The sequence below is a fragment of the Theropithecus gelada genome, chromosome 1 (genome assembly GCF_003255815.1).
Source record: "Theropithecus gelada isolate Dixy chromosome 1, Tgel_1.0, whole genome shotgun sequence".
NCBI classification, from domain to species: Eukaryota; Metazoa; Chordata; class Mammalia; order Primates; family Cercopithecidae; genus Theropithecus; species Theropithecus gelada.
The window spans coordinates 13,582,693-13,605,661 of record NC_037668.1 but is presented as its reverse complement, the minus strand read 5'-3'; the positions used below and the strand labels follow the sequence as shown (position 1 = coordinate 13,605,661).

Below are 22,969 nucleotides of genomic sequence, written 5' to 3'. Positions count from 1 at the left end.
ATAGTATTTTGTAAGCTTTTTTCTGTGTGTATAAAATACTTTGCAAACATTTTCCATGTTATTAAATATTCTTCTACATAATTGTTCTTGGTAGCCTTACCTTTTGCAAATGCACTGTGTGAATGTGGCATAAATTGTACAACCAATTCCCTATATTTCATATTTAGGTTGCTTCCAACTTTTATAAACTGAAAACAATATTAGGGGGAAAAAAAAAAAACAACCAACAGCAGTATCCCCCTCCCCATCTCTCAGCCCAATAAATAAATGTATTTTCTTTCCAACCAACTAGTTATCTGCAACCCAAGCCTCATCTAAAAAGGAATGCTTAGATGACCCAGAACCATTTCTTCACTTAATCCCTCTGAGCCTTAGTTTCCTTATGAATAACAAGAAAAGGCTCTGGGGCCAGCAACAGAGCTTAGCTTCCCCGCTCAATGTCCAGGTTCTTTTACTATGCGTGCTTCTCTCCTCCCATTGTAAATTAGTAAACTGGCACAGTAGTTTATGAAGTCATCTTTTATAAGGTTAGATGCCAGGATATGACAACTGCTATGGATTGAATGTGTTTCCTCCAAAATTCAGGTGTTGCCAATGTGATAGTATTAAGAGGTAGTGCCTTTAAGAGGTGGTTAGTTCATGAGAGCTTTTCCCTCGTGAATAAGATTCAGGCCTTAATTTAAAAAAAAAAAAAAAGTGTCATGCAGCATTTGGATAGCTTGCTCTTCTGCTCCCTCTTGCCCGTTCACCTTCTGTCACGTGAGGATGCAGTTAAGAAGGTTCTTGCCAAATGTTGGCACCTTGATTTTGGACTTCCCAGCCTCTAGAACGGTGAGAAGTAAATTTCTGCTCATATGAATTACCCACTCTGTGAAAAACAGACCAAGACAAGCTCTCAGAAGGAGATACTGTTAAAAGTCCCTACAAAGAAGGCAAAGGACACCAGGGGTAGAGGGGGCCCCACCAGGGGACAGTAACCTTTGAGACTGGGCTAATAATACACAGTGATCATATCTACATTAAGACTCTAAAAACTGCAACTTTTAGGCCAGTAAATATAGAATTCGTATCTAAGACTTTCCTCCAAATGACCTTTAAATTTATCAATTGGTTTATTATAGGACAAGGAACAAACTTCAATTATCATCACAGAAATTAACATATAAGGTCTCATCAATGAACAAACCTTTACCAAGTCAGTAAGAAGAAGGGTATTTCACATTGCACTGACTCCTCAGAAAAAAGGACCAATCTAGGCTACAATGATATTTCTCATCTACTTTGCCAGAATGATGCAAGAGATCCAGAGAAAGGAATGAAAGCAAGTGTATCATGCTCAAAAGTAGGACAAAGACAAGAAACTGGAGGTAATATTCAATAGCATGTAATTGGTCTCTTTATGACCCCAGGTGAACTATCAAATTTTTTCAACAGGTGAATTGAGGGGAGGGGTACATGTCTTGATATATCTACTATTGCACAGAGAAGAATCATAAGATTTTTTAAAAGAAATTGTCCCTTTGAAGATGTTCAAAAGAGAGTTGAAACATTTCTGAAATAAAATGCATTTTACTGGGGTAGGGTTCTTATTCACCAGATATTAGTAAACCTATCTCCTATATAAAAGAAAGAAGAAGTTAGGCCATATTCAGTACTACTTCTGTCTTCCATAAAATGTTTATTTAGCCCTGCGGAAATCAAACTCGAAAAAAGGTTTCAATTTAATTGACTCTATATAGGCCTAAACTAGTATTTTTTTAAGGGAGTTACGAAGAAAAGATGAATATGTGGAGCACAGAGAATTTTTAGGGCAGTGAAACTACTCTGTATGATACTGTAACAGTAGCTATCATGGTATTGTACATTTGTCCAAACCTACAGAATGCACACCACCAAGAGTGAACCCGAATGTAAACTATGGAGTTTGGGTGATAGTGATGTATCAATGTAGGTTCATCAGTTGCAACAACTGTGCCACTCTGGTGGGGTATGTTGATAACGGGGGAAGCAGTACATGTGTGGGGACAGGGGAGAGCTGTACATGTGTGGGGACATATGCATGGGAAACATCTGTAGTTTCTGTTCAATTTTGTTGTGAATCTAAAATTACTCTAAAATATAATGTCTATTTTAAAAGAAGAGGTTATATAAAAACTAAGGCTACACTGTAAGTTTACCTCTGACAAGGTCTTATGCAGCAGGGAGCTTTGGTTTTTCAACCTGTGAGCTTCATCCACAACAAGAACACTCCAAGGGAATCTGTGAGAGAAAACCCAAGCTTTCAGTTTTGTGTAATTTAAACACATATTTCACAATCAAAAGTCTTACTACAAAACTGTGCCTGTTATTAAAAAGACTAACAGTAAGCCTCTTCTATTACAAATGCTACCAAATTACCTTCCTATCTGAGAGGCTACCATGTGCATAATACAGTATCTGGGTAAGGCAGTAAAACTAAGGGATTTTTTTTTAACAAAATGGGGAAGACCTATGAAGAAAGGAAGAAGCCAGAGACAGAAAGGAAAAGGAAACATTTATGATCTATTACTTTGTGCCAGACACTGACCTCAGGGCTTTATGTGTTATTTAGTCCAAAAGAATATAGCAGGCAGACAATTGTGCTCATTTTACTAACAAAGACACTAAAGCTCAGAAAGGTTAGGTGACTTGGTGGAGGTCATAAAGACAGAGCTGACGTTCAAACACAGAAGAAAAAAATCAAGAGACAGTGGTGCTGCAGGAACTTAAGAAATGTGACTTTAAAATGGGGAAGTGGTGAACAGAGTCAAATCTCACAGAGATGTCTAGGAAGATACATCCACTGAATTTGTTGACATGGAAGTCATTAGTGGCTGCTGCCAGAGCACATCTTATAGCATAGTGGGTCACATCAGCAATTTCTCAAGAAGTTTCAGTCATAAAAGTAAATACTTTGACAAACACTACTGGGAAGCTATTTTTAAAACATTCAAAATACAGAAGATTTATGTGGGAATTTTTCAAGTTGTATTATTTAAAACAGCAAAAAAATGGAAAAATAACCTAAATGTCCAATAATAGATGGTAAAATATTACATGGCATTTTAAATAATAAATATGATTATGTTGCAATTTAGAAGGCCTATAGAATAATAAAAAGATACAAATATCATATATTCTCTTTTACAAATGTAAAAGTCATGCAAAAGATAATAAAGTGGAAATTATAGGATGCTTACTTTTTATTTTATAAACATTCTGGAATCCCCCTACTTTATTTTCATATTTAAAAAACTAAATGTATATACCGGTAAAACAGAATATTAGAAAAACAGTAGGTATGGAAAGGAAAATTCCCCCAAAATTAGAGAAAGATCTTGAGCAGAGGTTCACCTTAAAAGGAGGAGGCCCTCTTCCTGAGGCTACAGAGAAACTCCAGAGGACAGGCGGAGGAACAGAGGTGCCTACTACACTACCAGTCACCTACTGAGAGGAGTGAGTAGAGGGAGGACGGAAGGTCCAAAGAGACTGCAGGAAGTCGAAGGAGAAGGCTGGGTGGCAGGAGCAGAGGATGCATTTAAGGATGGTAAGAAACAACGGCCCAGATGAAGTTGCACAGTGGTCATGAGATAAGGTACAGAAGTTTCTCTAGGATGGTGCCTGGCTCTGTTTGAATTAGCTTTCAAAACAGATTAGGTTCTATTCCCTAGTGAAGAACTAGACATTTAGATGTCCAAAAAATGCTTGTTCAGTGAAACAGGCTATAGAGAGGTGGATTTTGGCTCATGAAAGGAAGTGGGTCAAATCTCTCATCAAAGGATACTCTAAAGGATGCTCCCTGAAGAGGAAAAGATGGGGGGAATTCCAGCACTGAATGGAAAGTCTGATGAGGTAAATTCTAATCCTCTTGATCCAAAGAGTTTCACAAGTCTATTGTCCAAAACATTTCAAATTTTTCATATTTGTAACATGCACAGCCTTAACTCTTCATAATAAATCTTTTTAGGGCAGAGATGATATTACACTTCCCTGCTATTCTCAGAATGTACAATATGGTAATAAGCAATATAACCTTCCAAATATACTGAAAGAATATAGTTGTTGGGATTCATACTACAAGACAGCATTATAAATATCCCTCTGTTACTTAGGTTCTTAAATCTACCTGAAAATGCATTGAAAACAAATGATCTGAAATAGAAAGATTCTATTTCTGCTGAATAATGTAGAACTCCAGTACAACTAGCTATTTTGAGAAGTTCTCTTAAAAAGAGGCTCCACAGCACCAAATGCTGGGTTTAAATGTCTGCTTTGCTATTTATCATCAGCAACGTAACCTTGGATGGGTTACCAAATCTCTTACATTCCTCACCCGTAAAATGGATGATAATAGCTGCCTCATAGGGTTTTCATGAAGATTAAATGGGATAATTTATGTAAAGTACCCAACAACATTTATGTCCCAATTTTACTGTCTTTTGAGACTTCCCATATATTGCTATGTATTATGGATATCTGTACACTTCTTATCCCTCCACTGGAGTTTATGTCTTCTTAGGGTAGCTCTATGATTTACTTTCCCGAGAGTGCCAATAACTCTCAGAACAATGTCTTTCCAGTGAGTGACTTTCAACAAATATTAAGTTGAATATTAATAACAAAAAGAGAGGGAATGTATATCTTCTTAAGAAAAGTAAGATAATGGCCGGGCGCGGTGGCTCAAGCCTGTAATCCCAGCACTTTGGGAGGCCGAGACGGGCGGATCACGAGGTTAGGAGATCGAGACCATCCTGGCTAACACGGTGAAACCCCGTCTCTACTAAAAAAAATACAAAAAACTAGCCGGGCGAGGTGGCGGGCGCCTGTAGTCCCAGCTACTCGGGAGGCTGAGGCAGGAGAATGGCGCAAATCCGGGAGGCGGAGCTTGCAGTGAGCTGAGATCCAGCCACTGCACTCCAGCCTGGGTGACAAAGCGAGACTCCGTCTCAACCAAAAAAAAAAAAAGAAAAGTAAGATAATATGCTCACTTAAATGAAATACTGGATAGAAGTCGTGAATCTATGACCTAGCCCCTAGTATTTCAAAATAACACGAAAATAGAAATCCAACTCACAGGAACCTGGATGAGAAATAACATTTAAAATATTGATAAAATACTTTTAAAACAAAAATTTTTGAATATTAAAATACAGAATATCCACCTAACCATGTCATAACTACAGAGGTTATACAGAATGAAACCCTGTCAACATATCTTTCTTATCTAAACTCTAGCCCTTGTTTAATTTGCATTTTAACTGTTATCTTGACATGACCCTATCATTCCCATTATCAAGTGGTATTGAGAGTTAAATCTGAGTTTCCAATTTCATGGGCCAACATGAAGTCTAAAAGTTAACTAATTAGAGGTACACTTAAAACTCCCTTTTTAAAAAGTTAATTCCATAGCACTGATTGCTACTTTAGGTTATTTCCAGCAAACAGCTCAAATGAGTCTCCTATATTACAGTAAGATCTTCAAATGGTAGTACTGAAAGGGGTCTATGCAAGTTTCATGTAAAGAGCCTAATATCTATTAACCATACAAAGTATATTTAATCTCATTTAATTTTCATAACAGCTATTTGAGGTAAGAAACAATTATCCCCATTTTACAGATGAAGAAGCTGAAGTTCATGGAGATTAAATACCTAACCCAAGGACACACAGCTAATGAGTAGAGGACTGTAACATGGGGACTCCCGCCATGCTGCCTACCCATAAAGAGAACTAAGACATACCAGACATGCCAGGAGAGGCAAAGTACTAAAACGTGAAGGAAAGACATGACATTCACGATACATTGAACGCAAGTTCTTAAATAGTGCAACCTACTCACGATTTTAGAAACGATGCATCTTTCAAGCAAATCTGAAAAATTAGGAAGACACATTATAAAGGCTGGAATTGATAAATTCTGATATTGATAAGCTAGTTTTCTGTGAACTCTCTTAAACTACAGGATTTATCTAAGTCTCATTTGTTCATTAAGCAAAAAATGTTCTGAAAATAAGTTCTAAGTAGCGCCGTCTTAAAAACAAAGAGAAAAAAAGCCTGATTAAGGAAGGTCGGCCGGGCGCGGTGGCTCAAGCCTGTAATCCCAGCACTTTGGGAGGCCGAGACGGGCGGATCACGAGGTCAGGAGATCGAGACCATTCTGGCTAACACGGTGAAACCCCGTCTCTACTAAAAAATACAAAAAACTAGCCGGGCGCGGTGGCGGGCGCCTGTAGTCCCAACTACTCGGGAGGCTGAGGCAGGAGAATGGCGTGAACCCGGGAGGCGGAGCTTGCAGTGAGCCGAGATCTGGCCACTGCACTCCAGCCTGGGCGGCAGAGCGAGACTCCGTCTCAAAAAAAAAAAAAAAAGGAAGGTCAGCGGCACACACTTAGACTGAAGAACGAGGATTTAAAATAAGGCGGCCGAAGCAGTCTTCCATTCCTATCCTCCAATAACAGACATGATTCCTCAGTCCACAAAACCCTTTCCCCTGCCTGCCTGCCTGCCTGACTTCTGTTCATCAACCAAGAGGCAGTTCAACTGCCGCCTCCTTGAGAAGCCTTCCCCCTTGATCCACCAAGAAAGGAAAAGATTGAACTAATTTGAAGCGCAATGATCCTTCACTTCTTTTGGTCACAGCCCTCTTTTGAGACTCTGATGAAGGCAGACTCCCTGCCCAGAAAACTGTGTGCTCTCAACAAAACTTAAATATAATTTCAGCAGACTCTACAAATTCTAAGGTCATAGGTTAGGAGTTCTTGCTATAGAGAAACGAATGAATACCTCGTAGGTAGTCAGTAGCACATGAAAATGTGACTCCTGTTTCAGGTCTTGCTGAAGGCAGGCTCTTTCCTCCTTGTCGCCTGCATATGTTACACAGGAAAGACCTGGAGCAAATCTGAATCCAAGAAAAGAAGTAGATGAACATAAACACTAGATCCATATGACAGCATGTACATATCTGGAAAATTACATTTCATGGGAGGATTGCAATGTGCCGACCTCATGAGGTCCTACAACCAGAGTCTTAGGGCTCTGAATCTCATCTAAAGTAATGGTTGAACCTCAGAGCAAGTTCCTATGTGAACAGGTAAAGGGATCAGATCTAAAAAGGTCTTGTGCTGACTCTAAAAATAAAATGATCTCTTCCACATTAGTTACTTGCTACGTCACTATGAAAAATAGGCTGGGCACGGTGGCTCACACCTGTCATCCCGACACTTTGGGAAGCTGAGGCAGGCGGATCACATGAGGTCGGGAGTTCGAGACCAGCCTGACCAACATGGAGAAACTCCATCTCTACTAAAAATACAAAATTAGCTGGGTGAGGTGATGCATGCCTGTAATTTCAGCTACTTGGGAGGCTGAGGCAGGAGAATCATGTGAACGCAGGAGGTGGAGGTGGCGGTAAGCCAAGATCATGCCGTTGCGCGCCAGCCTGGGCAACAAGAGTGAAACTCCATCTCAAAAGAAAAAAACAAACAAAAAAACAAACAAAAACAAAACAAAAAATGGCTTCTAAGTTCAATACTTACTATAAACGATTACTGACCTTTAAATTGCCAATTACTCTTCCCCTATTATATCCTCAGTGTCTACCTACACTGCATAAGTTCAAAGTTTTCTGGAATAAACTTACTAATTACAACAATAGGTTGTTTTATCATATTTTATACATCATCCAGAAAAAAAAATCTTAATGAAGATAAACAATAAAATTTCAGCTACATCTACTCTGTACCTTTGCATTTCTTCTTTCCAGTTGCTCAAAACAGACAAGGGGCAAAGAATCAGAAATGGTCCTTCATCATTTAATCTTCCTGCCAAATAAATTAAGAGAGCAATAGTCTGGAACACAGAAAAAGAAGGCAGTTTTGATCACATTTCTCCATGAGAAACAACCATGAAGTTCCCACAACCCTGTAGGGAACACACACTCTTGTGTAAGACTTGTTTTACAAAGAAATATCGTACAATCTTCCGCACATTAGGAGAGTAATCCATTCGTAGAGCGAAATCATGTAAGCCTCAATATACTTGCCACGGAAATTTATGGAACTCAATTACTTCAGTAGTTAACAAGCAATGAGGCTCAATGTTTAGGTAATTGAACCTCTACTGTAAAGAAAAAGTCAGGAAAGACAATAAAAATCAATGAAAATCCAACTGATGACCAAGATCTGCAATACTCTGAAAATATTAAGCAAGAAGTGCCAAGATATGACTGTAAAAACCACCAATCGCATGGTGGCCCTCTGCTGCCTGCCAGGCTTTCCCGAGGGAGGATGCTTTCCTTCCTCTCTCACTTCCTCCCACCTTCCCCTACTGTTTTCCTTTCTTCCATATGTATTTACAGGGTGTCTTCTATTTGTTAGGCACTGTTCTATACGCCAGTGATACAACAGTGAACAAAACAGACAAAACCCCCAGCCGTCCTGGAGGACACATTCTAACGGGGAAAACAGACAATACATGATCTTCCTAAGCTTAAGGAAGGGTATAAAATGGAAATACTGGTAAAGGCAAATGAGCATACTTCAGAAGATTCTAGTACACCTTATGACTTGAATGTTGCTGTAATATACAGAGAAAATAACCTATTTTAAAATAAAAATGTGTCAACAGACTCCATCTTCAAATGCTGAGCTATTTCTGAGAAAAATCTGTCCTAAGGGTATAATTCAAAATCCTGAGAAAGCTACAAGCACAAGGATGTTCCATCAAGATTAAACAGCACAAAAAGAGGAGGAATCATTGCTTCTCATCTGTAGAACATTTAAGTAAATTATAAATTCTCTTGATGGAATATTATGCAATGTTGATAATGATTGTGAAGAATATAACAAGTAAAACATTATAGTGACACTGTTAGATTAACAAAATACAAACTATATATGCACTATAATTTCAACCACGGGCTGGGTGCAGTGGCTCACACCTGTAATCCCAGCACTTTGGGAGGCTGAGGCAGGAGGATCACTTGAGCCCGTAAGTTCAAGGCCAGCCTGGGCAACACAGTGAGGCCTCATCTCTACAAAAAAAAATTAAAAATAAGCTGTGCGTGGTGGCCTGCGCCTGTAGTCCCAGCTACTCAGGAGACCGAGGATTCCTTGAGCCTGGGAGGCAGAGGTTGCAGTAAGCCAAGATCATGCCACTGAATTCCAGCCTGGGTGACAGAGCAAGACCTTGTCTCAAAAACAAAAGTTCAATCATGCAAAACATTCATTGCAATTCATGGTTATGGTTAGAGTGCTTACATTACAGGGTGGTAGTTTTTATAACAGAAATAATTTTCTTTTTAAATTATCTATGTTTTCTTAGCCCAAACTGTGCCTGGAACCATTCTTTAATAAGTGACTTAATGAATTAAAACCATTCAGTCTAGCTTTTCCTGAGGATGCAATTTCGAGAAAGTTTATCTTTTATTCTATAATCCAGGTATGTCTACAAAACAAGTGTGGAGTCACTAGTGAATTCTAGCAAGAATTTAAGGAAGAAATTACAGCAATTCTACATAAACTCTTCCAGAAAATGGAAGAGAAGGGCATACTTCTCAACTCATTCTACAAGGCCAGTTTTACCCCAATACTAAAATTAGATAATGACACTACAAGAAAATTACAGACCAATGTCTTTCATGAACATAGATGCAAAAAGTCTAAACAAAATTTGAGCAAAACAAATTTGGAGGTGGTATCTTTTTAGAGAGCTTAAAGCAGAGCTATGTGAACATCTGAGGAAAGGACAAATAGCATTTGCTGGCCCTGAATAAAGTCAACAGGGCAACTGCAATGACTGAGGCAGAGAAGACTACAGGGAAGGCCCTTTCCCGGTGCAAGAGCCAGTTAGCCTGGATCCCAGGACATCTGTGAAACTGAGCTTTGTTTTAGCTCCAGAGCTCTCAGCTCCAGAATGAGTTATAAGGAGGTACCGCAGTGGCGGTGTGCAGTACTCGTCGCATCGTAACACACCTGGCATGTCTTCCCCAGGCCCATCTCATCTCCCAGGATACAGCCATTCTGACAATGGAAGCGCTGGGCGAGCCAGTTTACTCCCTCCAGTTGATAAGAGCGTAGGTGAATCCCTAGAAACAAAAAATAAAGCAAATCCGAAGAGCAGACATTTCAGCACATGCACAGGCAATGTTCTAAGAGTTTGAATGAGGAACACAGCCTAAATTCACGTAACTCTAAACCTCACTGGCCATATCTTTTGCTGAGGAGTTATGGATATCTAAACATCTGCTGACTTCCAAACTACTTTTTGAGCAGACTTATTCACCTTTATATTCAAAGCCCCAAAGTAGCCCGTCATTGTTACCTGATTCACTTGATAGATGAGAAAGTCAACCTGGGATCTGGCCTCTATACTGCCTGAGACTCACACCAGTGTCCATTCTGGGAAATGAGGCATTACTGATACAACCGAACAAAAAGCAACAACACATGGATTGTACATGTGTCTGCTTGCTTAATTGCACCCATTTAAATATGTCATCAATGCTAAAGGAAAAAACTTAGGACTACATTGAATAGCGCTTCAACACAGAAGCGCTGTTTTTAAAAATGGAAATGATGTTTCACAAAGGGTGCTTAACTGTGTACAGGGATGGCAGAAAACGTGTGAAATTAATATGGAGCTTACTGACTCTCTTTTCTCTTTCCCTTGGTGAAAAAAATCCGATTTCAAAGAATAGCCATATCTTGGGAAGGTGAAAAACCCTAAACATACTTTATATAAGAACTATTAGCAAAAACATAACTTTCTGGTTGAACTTATACCTTTAAAAAATCTTCAAAATATATATTAATTGTACAAAATTTTAAAAATAAGTTATTTTTTCTTAGGCACTTACAAATACCAAAGGAGCAGTAAACACTTTACATAAATTACAGTATCTCAGGCCAGGTGCGGAGGCTCATGCCTGTGATCCCAGCATTTTGGGAGGCTGAGGCGGGCAGATCACCTGAGGTCAGGAGATTAAGACCAGCCTAGCCAACATGATGAAACCCTGTCTCTACTAAATAATACAAAAATTAGCTGGGCGTGGTGGTGCACGCCTGTAATCCTAGCTACTTGGGAGGCTGGGGCAGGGGGAATTGCTTGAATTCAGGAGGCAGAGGTTGTAGTGAGCTGAGATCGCGCCACTGCACTATAGCCTCGGCAACAGAGTGAGACTCTGTCTCAAAAAATAATAATAATAAATAAATTACAGTATCTCATTTAATGCTTATAATGATTCTATGGAGTAGGTATTATCCCCGTTTTATAAATTAGAAAATTCAGAGATTTCTATTTCTGATGGGAGTATACTTATTTTCCCTTATTCCTCTTGCTAACTACAAATAAAAACCCTAGACATGCTACAGAAAGCAAGCACAAAACTCTGAAAGCTGCCGGGCGCAGTGGCTCACGCCTGTAATCCCAGCACTTTGGGAGCCCGAGGCAGGCAGATCACGAGGTCAGGAGATCAAGACCATCCTGGCTAACACGGTGAAACCCCGTCTCTACTAAAAATACAAAAAAATTAGCCGGGCGTGGTGGCGGGCGCCTGTAGTCCCAGCTACTCGGGAGGCTGAGGCAGGAGAATGGCGTGAATCCAGGAGGCGGAGCTTGCAGTGAGCCGAGATCGCGCCACTGCACTCAAGCCTGGGCAACAGAGCAAGACTCCGTCTCAAAAAAAAAAAAAAAAAAAAAAAACTCTGAAAGCTGCAGTGAAGAAGCAGACTCGCTAGGGACCTTGAGACCTGAGGAAGGACAGGGTAGTAAGTTCCCTGGAATTTATTTTTGTTTTATATATCCCAGTCTGACAGGTCAAGAAATCAGCAAACCGGAAACACCAACTGATGTAGACCAAAACCAAAATCGAACAACCCCCCCCATATTAGTCTCTTCTCATGCTGCTAATAATACCTGAGATTGGGTAATTTATAAAGGAAAGAAGTTGAATTGACTCACAGTTCCACATGGATGGAGAGGCCTCACAATCATGGTGGAAGGCAAATGAGGGGCAAAGCCACATCTTACATGGCAGCAGACAAGAGAGCTTGTGCAGGGAACTCCCATTTATAAAACCATCAGATCTTGTGAGATTTCTTCACTACCACGAGAATAATATGGGGGAACTGACCCCATGATTCAAATATCTCCACCTGGCACCACCTTTGACATGTGGAGATTATTACAATTCAAGGTGAGATTTGGTTGGGGACACAGCCAAACCATCCCACCCCCACCCCTCACAAGCCTGCTCCTGCTAGAAAATGGCAGCCTAGCAAGACAGGAAACTTTTAGATAATAACTGCTCTATTCTAGTAAACAGCACAGGAATAAACCTGTGGTCCCCACCAGCAAAGGCCAAGTGGAAAGCATAGACTTCTCACCTATAGCTATAACGAGTGCCCCAGCACCCCAGCCAGGATGGTATAAGAGAAGGCCAAGTAGGGAGCTGGGATTTTTATCCCCACCAACCAGTAACAAGGCCCTACCCCTTGGCCTTCACCTGCAGGATCAGTAGAGACTCGGGAGGGAGCCACAACTCCCACCCTCGCCCAGCAGGAAGGAGGAGCCCCTTCCCAATCCCCAGATGTGGACAGAGGCTGAAGGGGGAGCCTGGACTTCTATCCCCACCTGGCAATAACAAGGCAGCAGACCCTCTTCCCCTGCAGAGCAGCATCAAAGACAGTCAAACAGGAGGTTTGAACATGATTTAAAAAAAAAAAAAAAAACACGCCTGGCTCTAATTATTATAAAAATCATTCATTATATCAAGAACTGGGAAGATTTTAAACTGAACGAAAAAGATAATAGGTGCCAACACCCAGATGACACAGACGGTAGAATTATCTGACAAAGACCTTAAAGCAGTAATGATAAAATGCTTCAACAAGTAGTTATGGATGCACTCGAGCAATTGAAAAAACAGAAAACCTCGGGTAAGAAACAGAAATCTCGGCAAAGAAATAAAAGATATAAAGAAAGACCAAGTGGAAGTTTTAAAACTGAAAAATACGCTAACCAAAATAAAAGGCTACTGATGCTGTTGATGGCATCAACAGCAGAATGGAAGGAAGTGAGGAAAGAATCAGTGAACTCTACAGAACAGAAGTTAGAGAAAGATTACAATCAGAAGAGAGAGAAAGCAGACTGAAAACAAATGAACCTCAGGGACCTTCAGGACTACCACAAAAGATCTTACATTTGTTCAATGGTGTCCAGTAAAAAATGGTGAAGGAGGATAGGGCTGAAAAACTACTTAAATAAATAATAGCTGAAAACTTCCTGAATCTGGCTAAAGACTTACAGTTTCAAGAAACTGAGTAAACTGCAAACGTAACAAAATCCTGCCAGGCGTGGTGACTCACCCCTGTAATGCCAGCACTTTGGGAGGCCGAGGCAAGCAGATCATGAGGTCAAGAGATTGAGACCAGCCTGGCCAACATGGTGAAACCCCGTCTCTACTAAAAATACAAAAATTAGCTGGGTGTGGTGGTGGGTGCCTGTAATCCCAGCTACTCAGGAGGCTGAGGCAGGAAAATCGCTTGAATCCAGGAGGCAGAGGTTGCAGTGAGCCAAGATAGCGCCACTGCACTCCAGCATGGTGACAAGGAGAGTCTCTGTCTCAAAAAAAAAAAAAAAATTCCAAAGAAATACACACCGAGGTATGTAATTATTAAAATGCTGAAAACAAAAGACAAAGAAAACATCTTAGATGCAGCCAAAACAAAAAACCAAACACCACCTTACTTAAAGAGGAAAAACTATTCAAATGCAAGCAGATTTCTTGTCAGAAATCTTAAAGGCCAGAAAGAAATGGCACAACATGTTTCAAATACTGAAAGAAAAGCACCTCTAATCCAGACTCCTGTAATCAAGAAAAATAGTATTCAGGAATGAAGAGGAAATTCTCAGATGAAGGAAAACAAAGAGAATTTATCATCAACAAACCTACCCTCAAAGAATGGCTAAAGGAAGCCCTTGGAAAAAAAAGGATATGATAAAAGATGGAACCTTGGAACATCAGGAAGAATGTGAGAATGCAGCATTCAAAAATATGTGTAAATACAACAGGTTTTCCTTTTCTTGAGTTTTTAAAATTATGTTTGACAGCTGAAGCAAAGATTATAACAGTGTCTGACGTGGTTCTAAAGGTATATAAAGGAAATATTTAAGACAATTATAAACAGAAGGTAAAGCTAAAAATATAAAGGGAAGATAAATATTTAGGGAAGTAATGTTTATATAAAGGGAAGTTATGTTTCCGTACTTTACTCAAATAGGTAAAATGACAGTATTAATAGTCTGTGATTTTATACACACACACATACATTTATATACAATACCTGTAACGACCACTAAAAAGCTATACAAAGAGATAAACTAAAAAACACTGTAAATAAAACTAAAATTCTAAAAAATGTTCAAATAATTCACAAGAAGGCAAGAAAAAGAAAACAAAAAAAGATAAATTAAAAACAATAAAAATAAGATGGCAGAGTTAAGCTCACAGTAATAATTACATGAAACATAAATGGTATAAGTATACCAATTAAAAGACAAAGACTTGGCTGGGCACAGTGGCTCACACCTGTCATCCCAGCACTTTGGGAGTCTGACGCGAGAGGATCACCTGAGGTAGGGAGTTCAAGACCAGCCTGGCCAACATGGAGAAACCCTGTCTCTATACTAAAAATACAAAATTAGCCGGGTGTGGTGGCGCATGCCTGTAATCCCAGCTACTTAGGAAGCTGAGGCAGGAGAATCACTTGAACCTGGGAGGCAGGAGGTTACGGTGAGCCGAGATCACGCCATTGTAGTACAGCCTGGGCAACAAGAGCGAAACTCCATCTCAAAAAAAAAAAAAAACAAAAAAAAGACAAAGACTTCCAGAGTGGATTTTAAACATAACCCAATTATAAATTGTCTACAAGAAATTCAACCCAAAAATAATTAAATAAGTGAAAAATAAAAGGATGAAGTGGTAGACAAAATAGTGGCCCTCACAAAGATGTCCAAGCCCTGACCCTGGCATCAGTGAGTATGTTACCTTACATGGCAAAAGGCATTCTGAACATATAATTAAGGCTAAGGGGCCTGAGATGGGAAGAGTATTCTGAATTATCCAGGTGGGCCTGGATAATGCAATGGACATACAATCTAATCACATGCATCATTCGGAGAATCTTTAACAGCTGTGGTTAGAGAGGAAGCTGGCTAGAGAAGGATCAAAGAGATGAAATGTTGCTGGCTTTGAAGTTGGAGGAAAGGGGCCAGGAGTCAAGTAATGTGGGCAGCCTCTGGATGCTGCGAAATATATTCTCCCCTAGAGCCTCCAGAAAGGAATGAAGCTCTGCTGATACCCAAACACAGGAGAATACACATTCTTTTCAAGTGCCATGGACCGTACAACATATTCAGGGCCTGTCTTAGTCCATTTAGTGTTGCTATGGAATACTTGAGGTTGGATAATTTATAAATAAAAGAGGTTTATTTGGCTCATGTCTCTACAGACTGTACAAGAAGCATGGCACCAACGTCTGCTTCAGGTGAGGGCTTCAGACTGTTTCCACTAGTGGCAGAAGGGGAAGTGGGGCTGGCATGTACAGAGATCACATGGTGAGAGAGGAAGAAAGGGGTGGGGAATGCCAGGCTCTTTTTAACAACCAGCTTTCTGGAAGCTAAAAAGTAAGAAGTTGCTCACTCTCTCTGCTCCCCGCTCAGGGACAGCATTAATCTATTCAGGGAGGATTTGCCCCCATGACTTAAACACCTTTCACTAGGCCCCACCTCCAACATTGGAGATCAAATTTCAACATGATATTTGGTGGGAACAAGTAATCCATATCCAAACTAAAGGAGGGCCAGAAAACCTTAACACATTTAAAAGAACTGAAACTGTAGAGTGTATGTTCTCTGACCACAATGTAATAAAATTAGAATTCATGGACAGAAACATTAGAGGCAAATCTCCCAACACTTGGAACCTAGACAACACACTTCTTTCTAAACAGTCCATCAAAAGAGGAAGTCTCCAGGGAAATAAATACACTAAACTAAATAAAAATGGAAATACAACATATCAAAATTTGTGCAATAAAAATTAACTCAAAGTAGATCATGGACTTAAATAAGAAACTGTAAAGCTTTTAGGGAAGAACTCCTTAGGATCTAGGAGTAGGCAATGAGTTCTTATATTTGACACCAAACCACAAGAAAACTATCCGTAAGAGAAAAAAATTGATAAATTGATAAATTTTTAGCCAAAATTTAAAACTTTTGTTGTTGTAGGAACTCAGGGACCCCAAATGGAGGGACCGGCTGAAGCCATGGCAGAAGAACATAAATTGTGAAGATTTCATGGACATTTATTAGTTCCCCAAATTAATACTTTTATAATTTCTTACGCCTGTCTTTACTGCAATCTCTGAACATAAATTGTGAAGATTTCATGGACACTTATCACTTCCCCAGTCGATACCCTTGTGATTTCCTATGCCTGTCTTTAATCTCTTAATCCCGTCATCTTCATAAGCTGAGAAGGATATATGTCGCCTCAGGACCCTGTGATGATTGCCTGAACTGCACAAATTGTAGAGCATGTGTGTTTGAACAATATGAAATCTGGGCACCTTGAAAAAAGAACAGGATAACAGCAATGTTCAGGGAACAAGAGAGATAACCTTAAACTCTGACTGCTGGTGAGCTGGGCAGAACAGAGTCATATTTCTCTTCCTTCAAAAGCAAATAGGAGAAATATCGTTGAATTCTTTTTCTCAGCAAGGAACATCCCTGAGAAAGAGAATGGCCCCTGAGGGTAGGCCTCAGAAATGGCTGCTTTAGGGGTGGCTGCCTTTTACGGTCGAAGGCGAAGGGATGAAATAAGCCCCGGTCTCCTGTAGCGCTCCCAGGCTTATTAGGACCAGGAAATTCCCGCCTAATAAATTTTGGTCAGACAGGTTGTCTGCTCTCAAACCCTGTCTCCTGATAAGATGTTATCAATGGCAATGCATGCCCAAAACTTCATTAGTAATTTTAATTTCACCCCATCCTGTGGTCCTATGATCTCGCCCTGCCTCCATTTGCTTTGTGATATTACCTTGTGAAGCACGTGATTTCTGTGACCCACACCCTATTCGTACACTCCCTCCTCTTTTGAAAATTGCTAATAAAAACTTGATGGTTTTACGGCTCAGGGAGCATCACGCAACCTGCTGACATGTGATGTCTCCCCCGGTCACCCAGCTTTAAATTTTCTCCTTTTGTACTCTTTCCCTTTATTTCTTAGACCAGACAACGCTTAGGGAAATAGAAAAGAACCCATGTTGAATATCAGGGGCGGGGTTTCCCCTGATATTTTGTAAGACATATATCTGAGAAAATACCAGTATCTACAGTATATAAAGACTAGAGTGTGTCAAAACTCAACAGTGGAAAAAAAAACAACAACAAAGGATCCTATTTTAAAATGGGCAAAAGACAGAAGAAGACATTTTATCAAAGAGGTTTCATATTTCATTAGCCAATAGGGAAATTCATATCTAAGCCACAATGAGATACCATTACACATACATTAGAATAGTCAATATAAAAAAGTGGCAATATCAAATGCTGGCAAGGATGCAGAGAATCTAAACTCAATCACTCATACATTGCTGGTGGGAATGTAAAATAGTACAGCTACTTTGGAAAAAGTCTGGCAATTTCTTTAAAACCTAAACATGCAACTACCATATGACCCACTCACAGAACTCCTAGGCATTTATTACAGAGAAATGAAGATTTATTTTCATACAAAATCTATCCACAAATGTTTACAGTATCTTTCTTTTCTTTTTTGGCAATAGTCACAAACTATAAACAACTCAGATATCCTTCAGTGGGTGAGTGGTAAAACAAACTGTGGTATACTGTGCTGTGGAGTACTACTCAGCAATAAAAAGAAACTATTGATACATGCAACGACCTGGATCAATCTCCAGAGAATTATGCTGAGTGAAAAAAGCCAGTCCCCAAAGGCTACATGTTGTATGATTTTACTCACATATCATTTTCAAAATGACAAAATTATAGAAATGGAGAACAGATTAGCGGCTGCCAGGGGTTAAGTAAGTGGTGAGGTAGAAGGGAGGTGAGTATAGCTATCAAAGTGCAAGTTGAGGGATCCTTGTGGAGATGGAAAATGTTCTGGATTTGACTGTCCCAATGTCAATATCCTGTTGTGATAGCGTACCATCGGTGCAAGCATACACAATGTGATAGTGTACCACACTGCAAGATGTGACCATGAGGGGAAACTGGGTAAAGGTTACATGGGATCTTTCTGTATTATTTCTTACAATTGGTGACTCATGCCTGTAGTCCCAGCTACTCAGAAGGCTGAGGTGGGAGGATCACTTAAGCCCAGCAGGTCAAGGCTGCAGTGGGCTACGGCACTCCAGTCTGGGCGACAGAGTGAGACCCTGTCTCAAAAAAAAAAAAAGTTGAATTTTCAAAAATAATATGGAATTACATCCACAAAGATAACAATACTTAACACTTAGGAGTCAACAGCAAAAAAACAGAAATTACCCTTGGTAGGTTAGGCAGAAAAGGATGTAATACAGGGAATTAGATAACCACAAAATTGTCGAAAGGGCTGGAGGAGTAACATCCAGGCTGATCTTCTGGGTGCAACTGCTAAATCAAGCACCACAGAACAGGCACACCAAGGAAGTATCTACCTCCATGACCTGGAAGCCAGGAACCAACCAGGAGGCCACCGTACCGTCAGCTCCAGGAACCTATCAACCGTGATAACAAAATGAATGCTCTGTACCCACCCAGAGACCCATGAGGTAGTAGGCAAGAGGGAAGCAGAAAACCCAAACCCCTCTGGGTCCTTTCCCTCACTTTCCCCTTCCAAATCTCCCACAGTCATGTGCCTGGCTAAAGCCAAGTCACATTTACAACCAAACTACGGTGGGGTTTGGGAAAGGTAGTCTTTAGTTTTTTAACCTCCAGATGTAGATTCTTTTGCCCTTCTGTCAGGGAGATGACAAGTAGTGAAACAGCAAGCAAAACAGCAAGAAGTAACAGGTCTGCATATTCCAGAAACAAAAAGGTCCTAAGGTAATTTCATGATCCAAAGATGAATATCCAAATGTCCATCAATATTGGTAACCAAATAAACATTAAATTAAACAATACAATAACATGTTAACTTCTGAAATTAGAAAATACTAGTGTTACTGAGAGTATGGAGAAATAAGCAAAAATTTTGCATATTCTTTATTCTAGAAATAGTACTTTTCAGGAATTAAACGTCCATAGCTATAATAAATATTTGGTTACAAGGATATTTATTAGTGTTACTTACAATAGCAAAAAAAAAAAAAAAAAAAAGAACCTAAATAAATACCAAGAAGAAGGACTGTCTAAACTATGGTACCTCCATATACTGAAACACTGTAACCATTAAAAATGACGTTGAAGAAGACTGAATGATAAAGAAAAAAAGTTATGATTTCCCAAAATCATGTACATCAAACTCCATTTTTGCACCTTCCCCCTCCACCAGAAAGTAAAGGAAATTATACAGGATAGAGAACATGTTAACAGTAAGGAGATTATGGAGAATAATATTTATTTCTTTATGCATAGGCTATTTCCCTGAATGTTTTACTGAAAATATGTACTACTTCTGTAACCAAAAGAAAAAAAAAGCAGTAAGAATTTTTTTAACCAACTCATGAAGAACAGTTTCTCATAATACTAGTTTATTCTGGTAAATAGAAATAGAAATTTCAAGTTATAATATTCAGTACCTATTCCTTTGACCCTGCTTTTTTGTTTTCCTTCTCTCCACTACCAATTTATCCAAGCTGCCACATTTGCCTACTTAATTCTGAATTTACTCACTCCATTCCATCCACTCAAACTTGCAACCTCTTGTCTCCTCATTTTCACTAAAACACTTGCCCATATGTACGTTTCTCCCGGCATATTATCCCCAGCTAAGTATCAACTGGCACACCTTTCTGAGCCCTCTCTCACACAAGTTCTGAAAGAACCATTCCCAACACTTGAAAGGAAATAGGCAAACACCACAAACATCAACTTAAGATAAAGTCAAACATAAAAAGACCAGTCGACAAGCTCGTACTTAAACTGGATACATACTCCTTACAGCCACAAATTCTTACAGACTCAGGGTATCAAGGAGAGGTCTTTCTCTTTCCCATCTGCATCCTCTCCATTCAACTTCATCCTTCTCTCTTCTAAGCTGAACACAGAACTGCACCTTTTGTTTCATTCCTAGAATGACAAACCTCACTTTTTCATGGTATTGAGCACTTAAGTTATTGTTTATACTTTTAAATGCACTCTCACTAGTCTAAAACTCTAGGTAGGAAGGGTCCATATTTGTTTAGCTCATCTCTGTAGCCAATGCCTAAGAATACGCTCCCAGTAGCATTTAATCAGTAATGAATAAACGACTGTATTATTATTACTGATGCACGATTCTGTTAATACAAAGCACGCACTACGTTCCCCACTTGTAAATAAGGAAAACGAGGCTGGGGGTTCAGCGGCGAGTCAGCGCAGACCCGGGAAGAGAGCGGGGTCTGGGGCTGCAGTAAGTACCGTCAGCAGTGCAGCTGCAGGGCTGCGGGGCCTGCAAGGTTCGCGCTTTGCAGACTCTCCGCAAGGGCTAGTGTCAATAAATCGAGTTACGTGCGGTAGTGAGCGGACAAGCTAAGTTGGCATATAGTGCGTGGTTCAGTCAGTATTTATGAAGGACTCAAGACACAAAAATAGCTTCATAAAACAGTGCTTTGCTTGAGTCTGTCCGCTCACTACCGCACGTAACTCGATTCGGAGAATTAATCAGTGGCGAATTCTCCAATAACTGCGCGCACACAGTAAACGGAGAAGCTGAAGCTGGGAGATGAGTTGATCGTTTTACAGAAACAACCAATAAACTCCCCAGGCCAGGACCCAAACCCACTGTAACAGCAACGGGAAACCTACATCCTTGGTGCACCAGGCCGTCCAACTCTTCATCGGAGGCCTGCAGGTGGCGCTGATCTCACCATGTTTCCCCTCCACAGGCCGGGGGCCGGGCCTGGCTCCCGGGACTGCGACCTCATTCATCCCGCGTCCGCCGCCCCGCGCGCCGCGCAGGCGGGGGACGTGGCCAGCAGGCCCGGGCGCGGTTTCTCTCCGCCCACGGCAGGAGCGAAGGAAGGCCCTGGCGCCGGCGGGTAAACAGCCCACCGGGCGGCCCACCCGCTGCGCCTCCGGCCCGCAAGAGGCAGTCCCAACAGGTTGGCCCGCCTGGGCGAAGTCCGCCCGGAGCCCGCTCACCTGTCAGCCCCCATTGCCGTAAGTCCTGCTCCTGCACCCGCGCCCGCGCCGCCTCGGCTCGGCCCTCAGTATGAAGCCGCATTAAGAAGCCAGGCGCTTGGCCCCCGCGGCTGGCAGCGCCCGCGCGCTCCATCAAGCCAATAGAGGCCCCGCCCCGCGCGCCCCAGCATGCAGTTCCCTCCTAACCTCCCAACGCGCGGGGGCGAGCGGCGGCGCGCTGGGGCCCACCTGCGAGCGAGGCGCCGCCAGAGGGCGCATCCTGCCACGATTTCCGGAGCGGAGCTGTGCAGTTACCCTCCGGCTTAGGCAGTTTTTGCAGTGCGGAGTGGAAGGGCCGCCCAGTTCTCACTAGTTATGCTTCTGAAGCGCTAGGCGTCTGATCACGCGCTAGGCGTCTGATCACGCGCAGGGCGTCTGGTTGCCTGAACTGCCCGTCAAGGAGGTGGCATATGCTCTTCATTCATTTATTATTTAATCAATATCGACTATCATGTGTCAGATACTCCGCTGGGCCCTGGGGGTTGTAGAAGTGAGAAGGACTTGTTCCATGCCCTCCAGTGATTCATGACAAGATCAAACTGTCCTTGATCGCTTTACGTAGTGATAAGTTGGTTTAGTCCCTGAAATCCATTTCTTACTGCCTGTGACCTGTAGGCCAAAACTGGGAACCTCTGAATAGTAGTAAATTAAAATCACCAAAGACGTCATTGTTGCAGTGGGTATCTCGAGTGCATTATGGCGAGCAGATTGAGACAATGTGTTCAGTGACTCAACATCAGCTTTGAGTGGATTTATCATGTACTACATCACTAATATAAATATGATAATAACAAAATAGCTGCATTTATTGATGAAGTTCTAGGTGGTGTCCTAAGGGCATTAAGTATGTTTTCTTATTTAACCCTCACAATAACCAATAATTAGGTGTTATAATTGTCCTCACATTGTAAATGAAGATATTGTGACTTGTAATGGTAATTGGCAGTACTGGTACAGGAATGATATTATTCTCTGGCTAATGTCATTAGAATAGTATTCTCATTTAGGTTAATCTTGGTGCTTCCTTCTTCAGTAAACTCATGTTAAAGTTGCACCCTCCATTATTCTCATCTTCCCCTAAAACAAAAGGGAGAAATTCGTTCTGAGCTACAAAAGGGATGACTTCAGTTTGGTTTATTCATAAAAACTCAAGCAAAGCACTGTTTTATGAAGCTATTTTTGTGTCTTGAGTCATTCATAAATACTGTCTGAATCATGTACTATGTGCCAAGCACTCTTTATGGTACTGAAGATAGAGGCCACTAATCTCCTGGAGCTTATATTTTAAGAGGAGGAGAAGAGCAATAAATAAAAATCAGGTAGGATTAATGCTAAGAGAAAAGTAAAACAGTCACATAATGGGGCAACAGTAATTTTGTACAGCAGCTTTCCTGCTTGGGTGTTTTCTCAAAACAAACCTGAAGACAGATTTATATCCTTTGGTAGCTTCTCCAGAGGGACCTCTGTCCTATGCGGCTGCTCATGAGTGGTTTTTGCATCTTGGTCTCCATGTTTGACTTATCTCCTCCCCTCTAGATTCTACCAGTAGACTTATCTGCTAAAGCAG

At 40.8% G+C, this 22,969-nt stretch overlaps 1 protein-coding gene across 21 annotated transcripts in view; it reads right to left on the bottom strand.

Annotated features, from left to right (window-relative positions):
- Positions 1–21,559, bottom strand: part of CHD1L (chromodomain helicase DNA binding protein 1 like) — a 55,024-nt gene extending 33,465 nt beyond the window's left edge. For 4 of the 21 annotated variants that reach the window (XM_025375207.1, XM_025375196.1, XM_025375277.1 and 1 more), the window contains exons 1-6: positions 21,364–21,559; positions 9,990–10,102; positions 7,760–7,866; positions 6,802–6,916; positions 5,858–5,889; positions 2,178–2,259 (exon numbers count right to left, since the gene is read on the bottom strand). In XM_025375207.1, coding sequence (XP_025230992.1) covers positions 2,178–2,259; positions 5,858–5,889; positions 6,802–6,916; positions 7,760–7,866; positions 9,990–10,102; positions 21,364–21,496 — 582 coding nt within the window. In that variant the 5' untranslated portion in view covers positions 21,497–21,559. Of the gene's footprint in view, positions 1–2,177; positions 2,260–5,857; positions 5,890–6,801; positions 6,917–7,759; positions 7,867–9,989; positions 10,103–21,004; positions 21,054–21,363 lie in introns of those variants that run through there. The other 17 variants (XM_025375241.1, XM_025375321.1, XM_025375326.1 and 14 more) reach the window with 10 other exon arrangements.
- Positions 21,560–22,969: the final 1,410 nt, after the last annotated feature.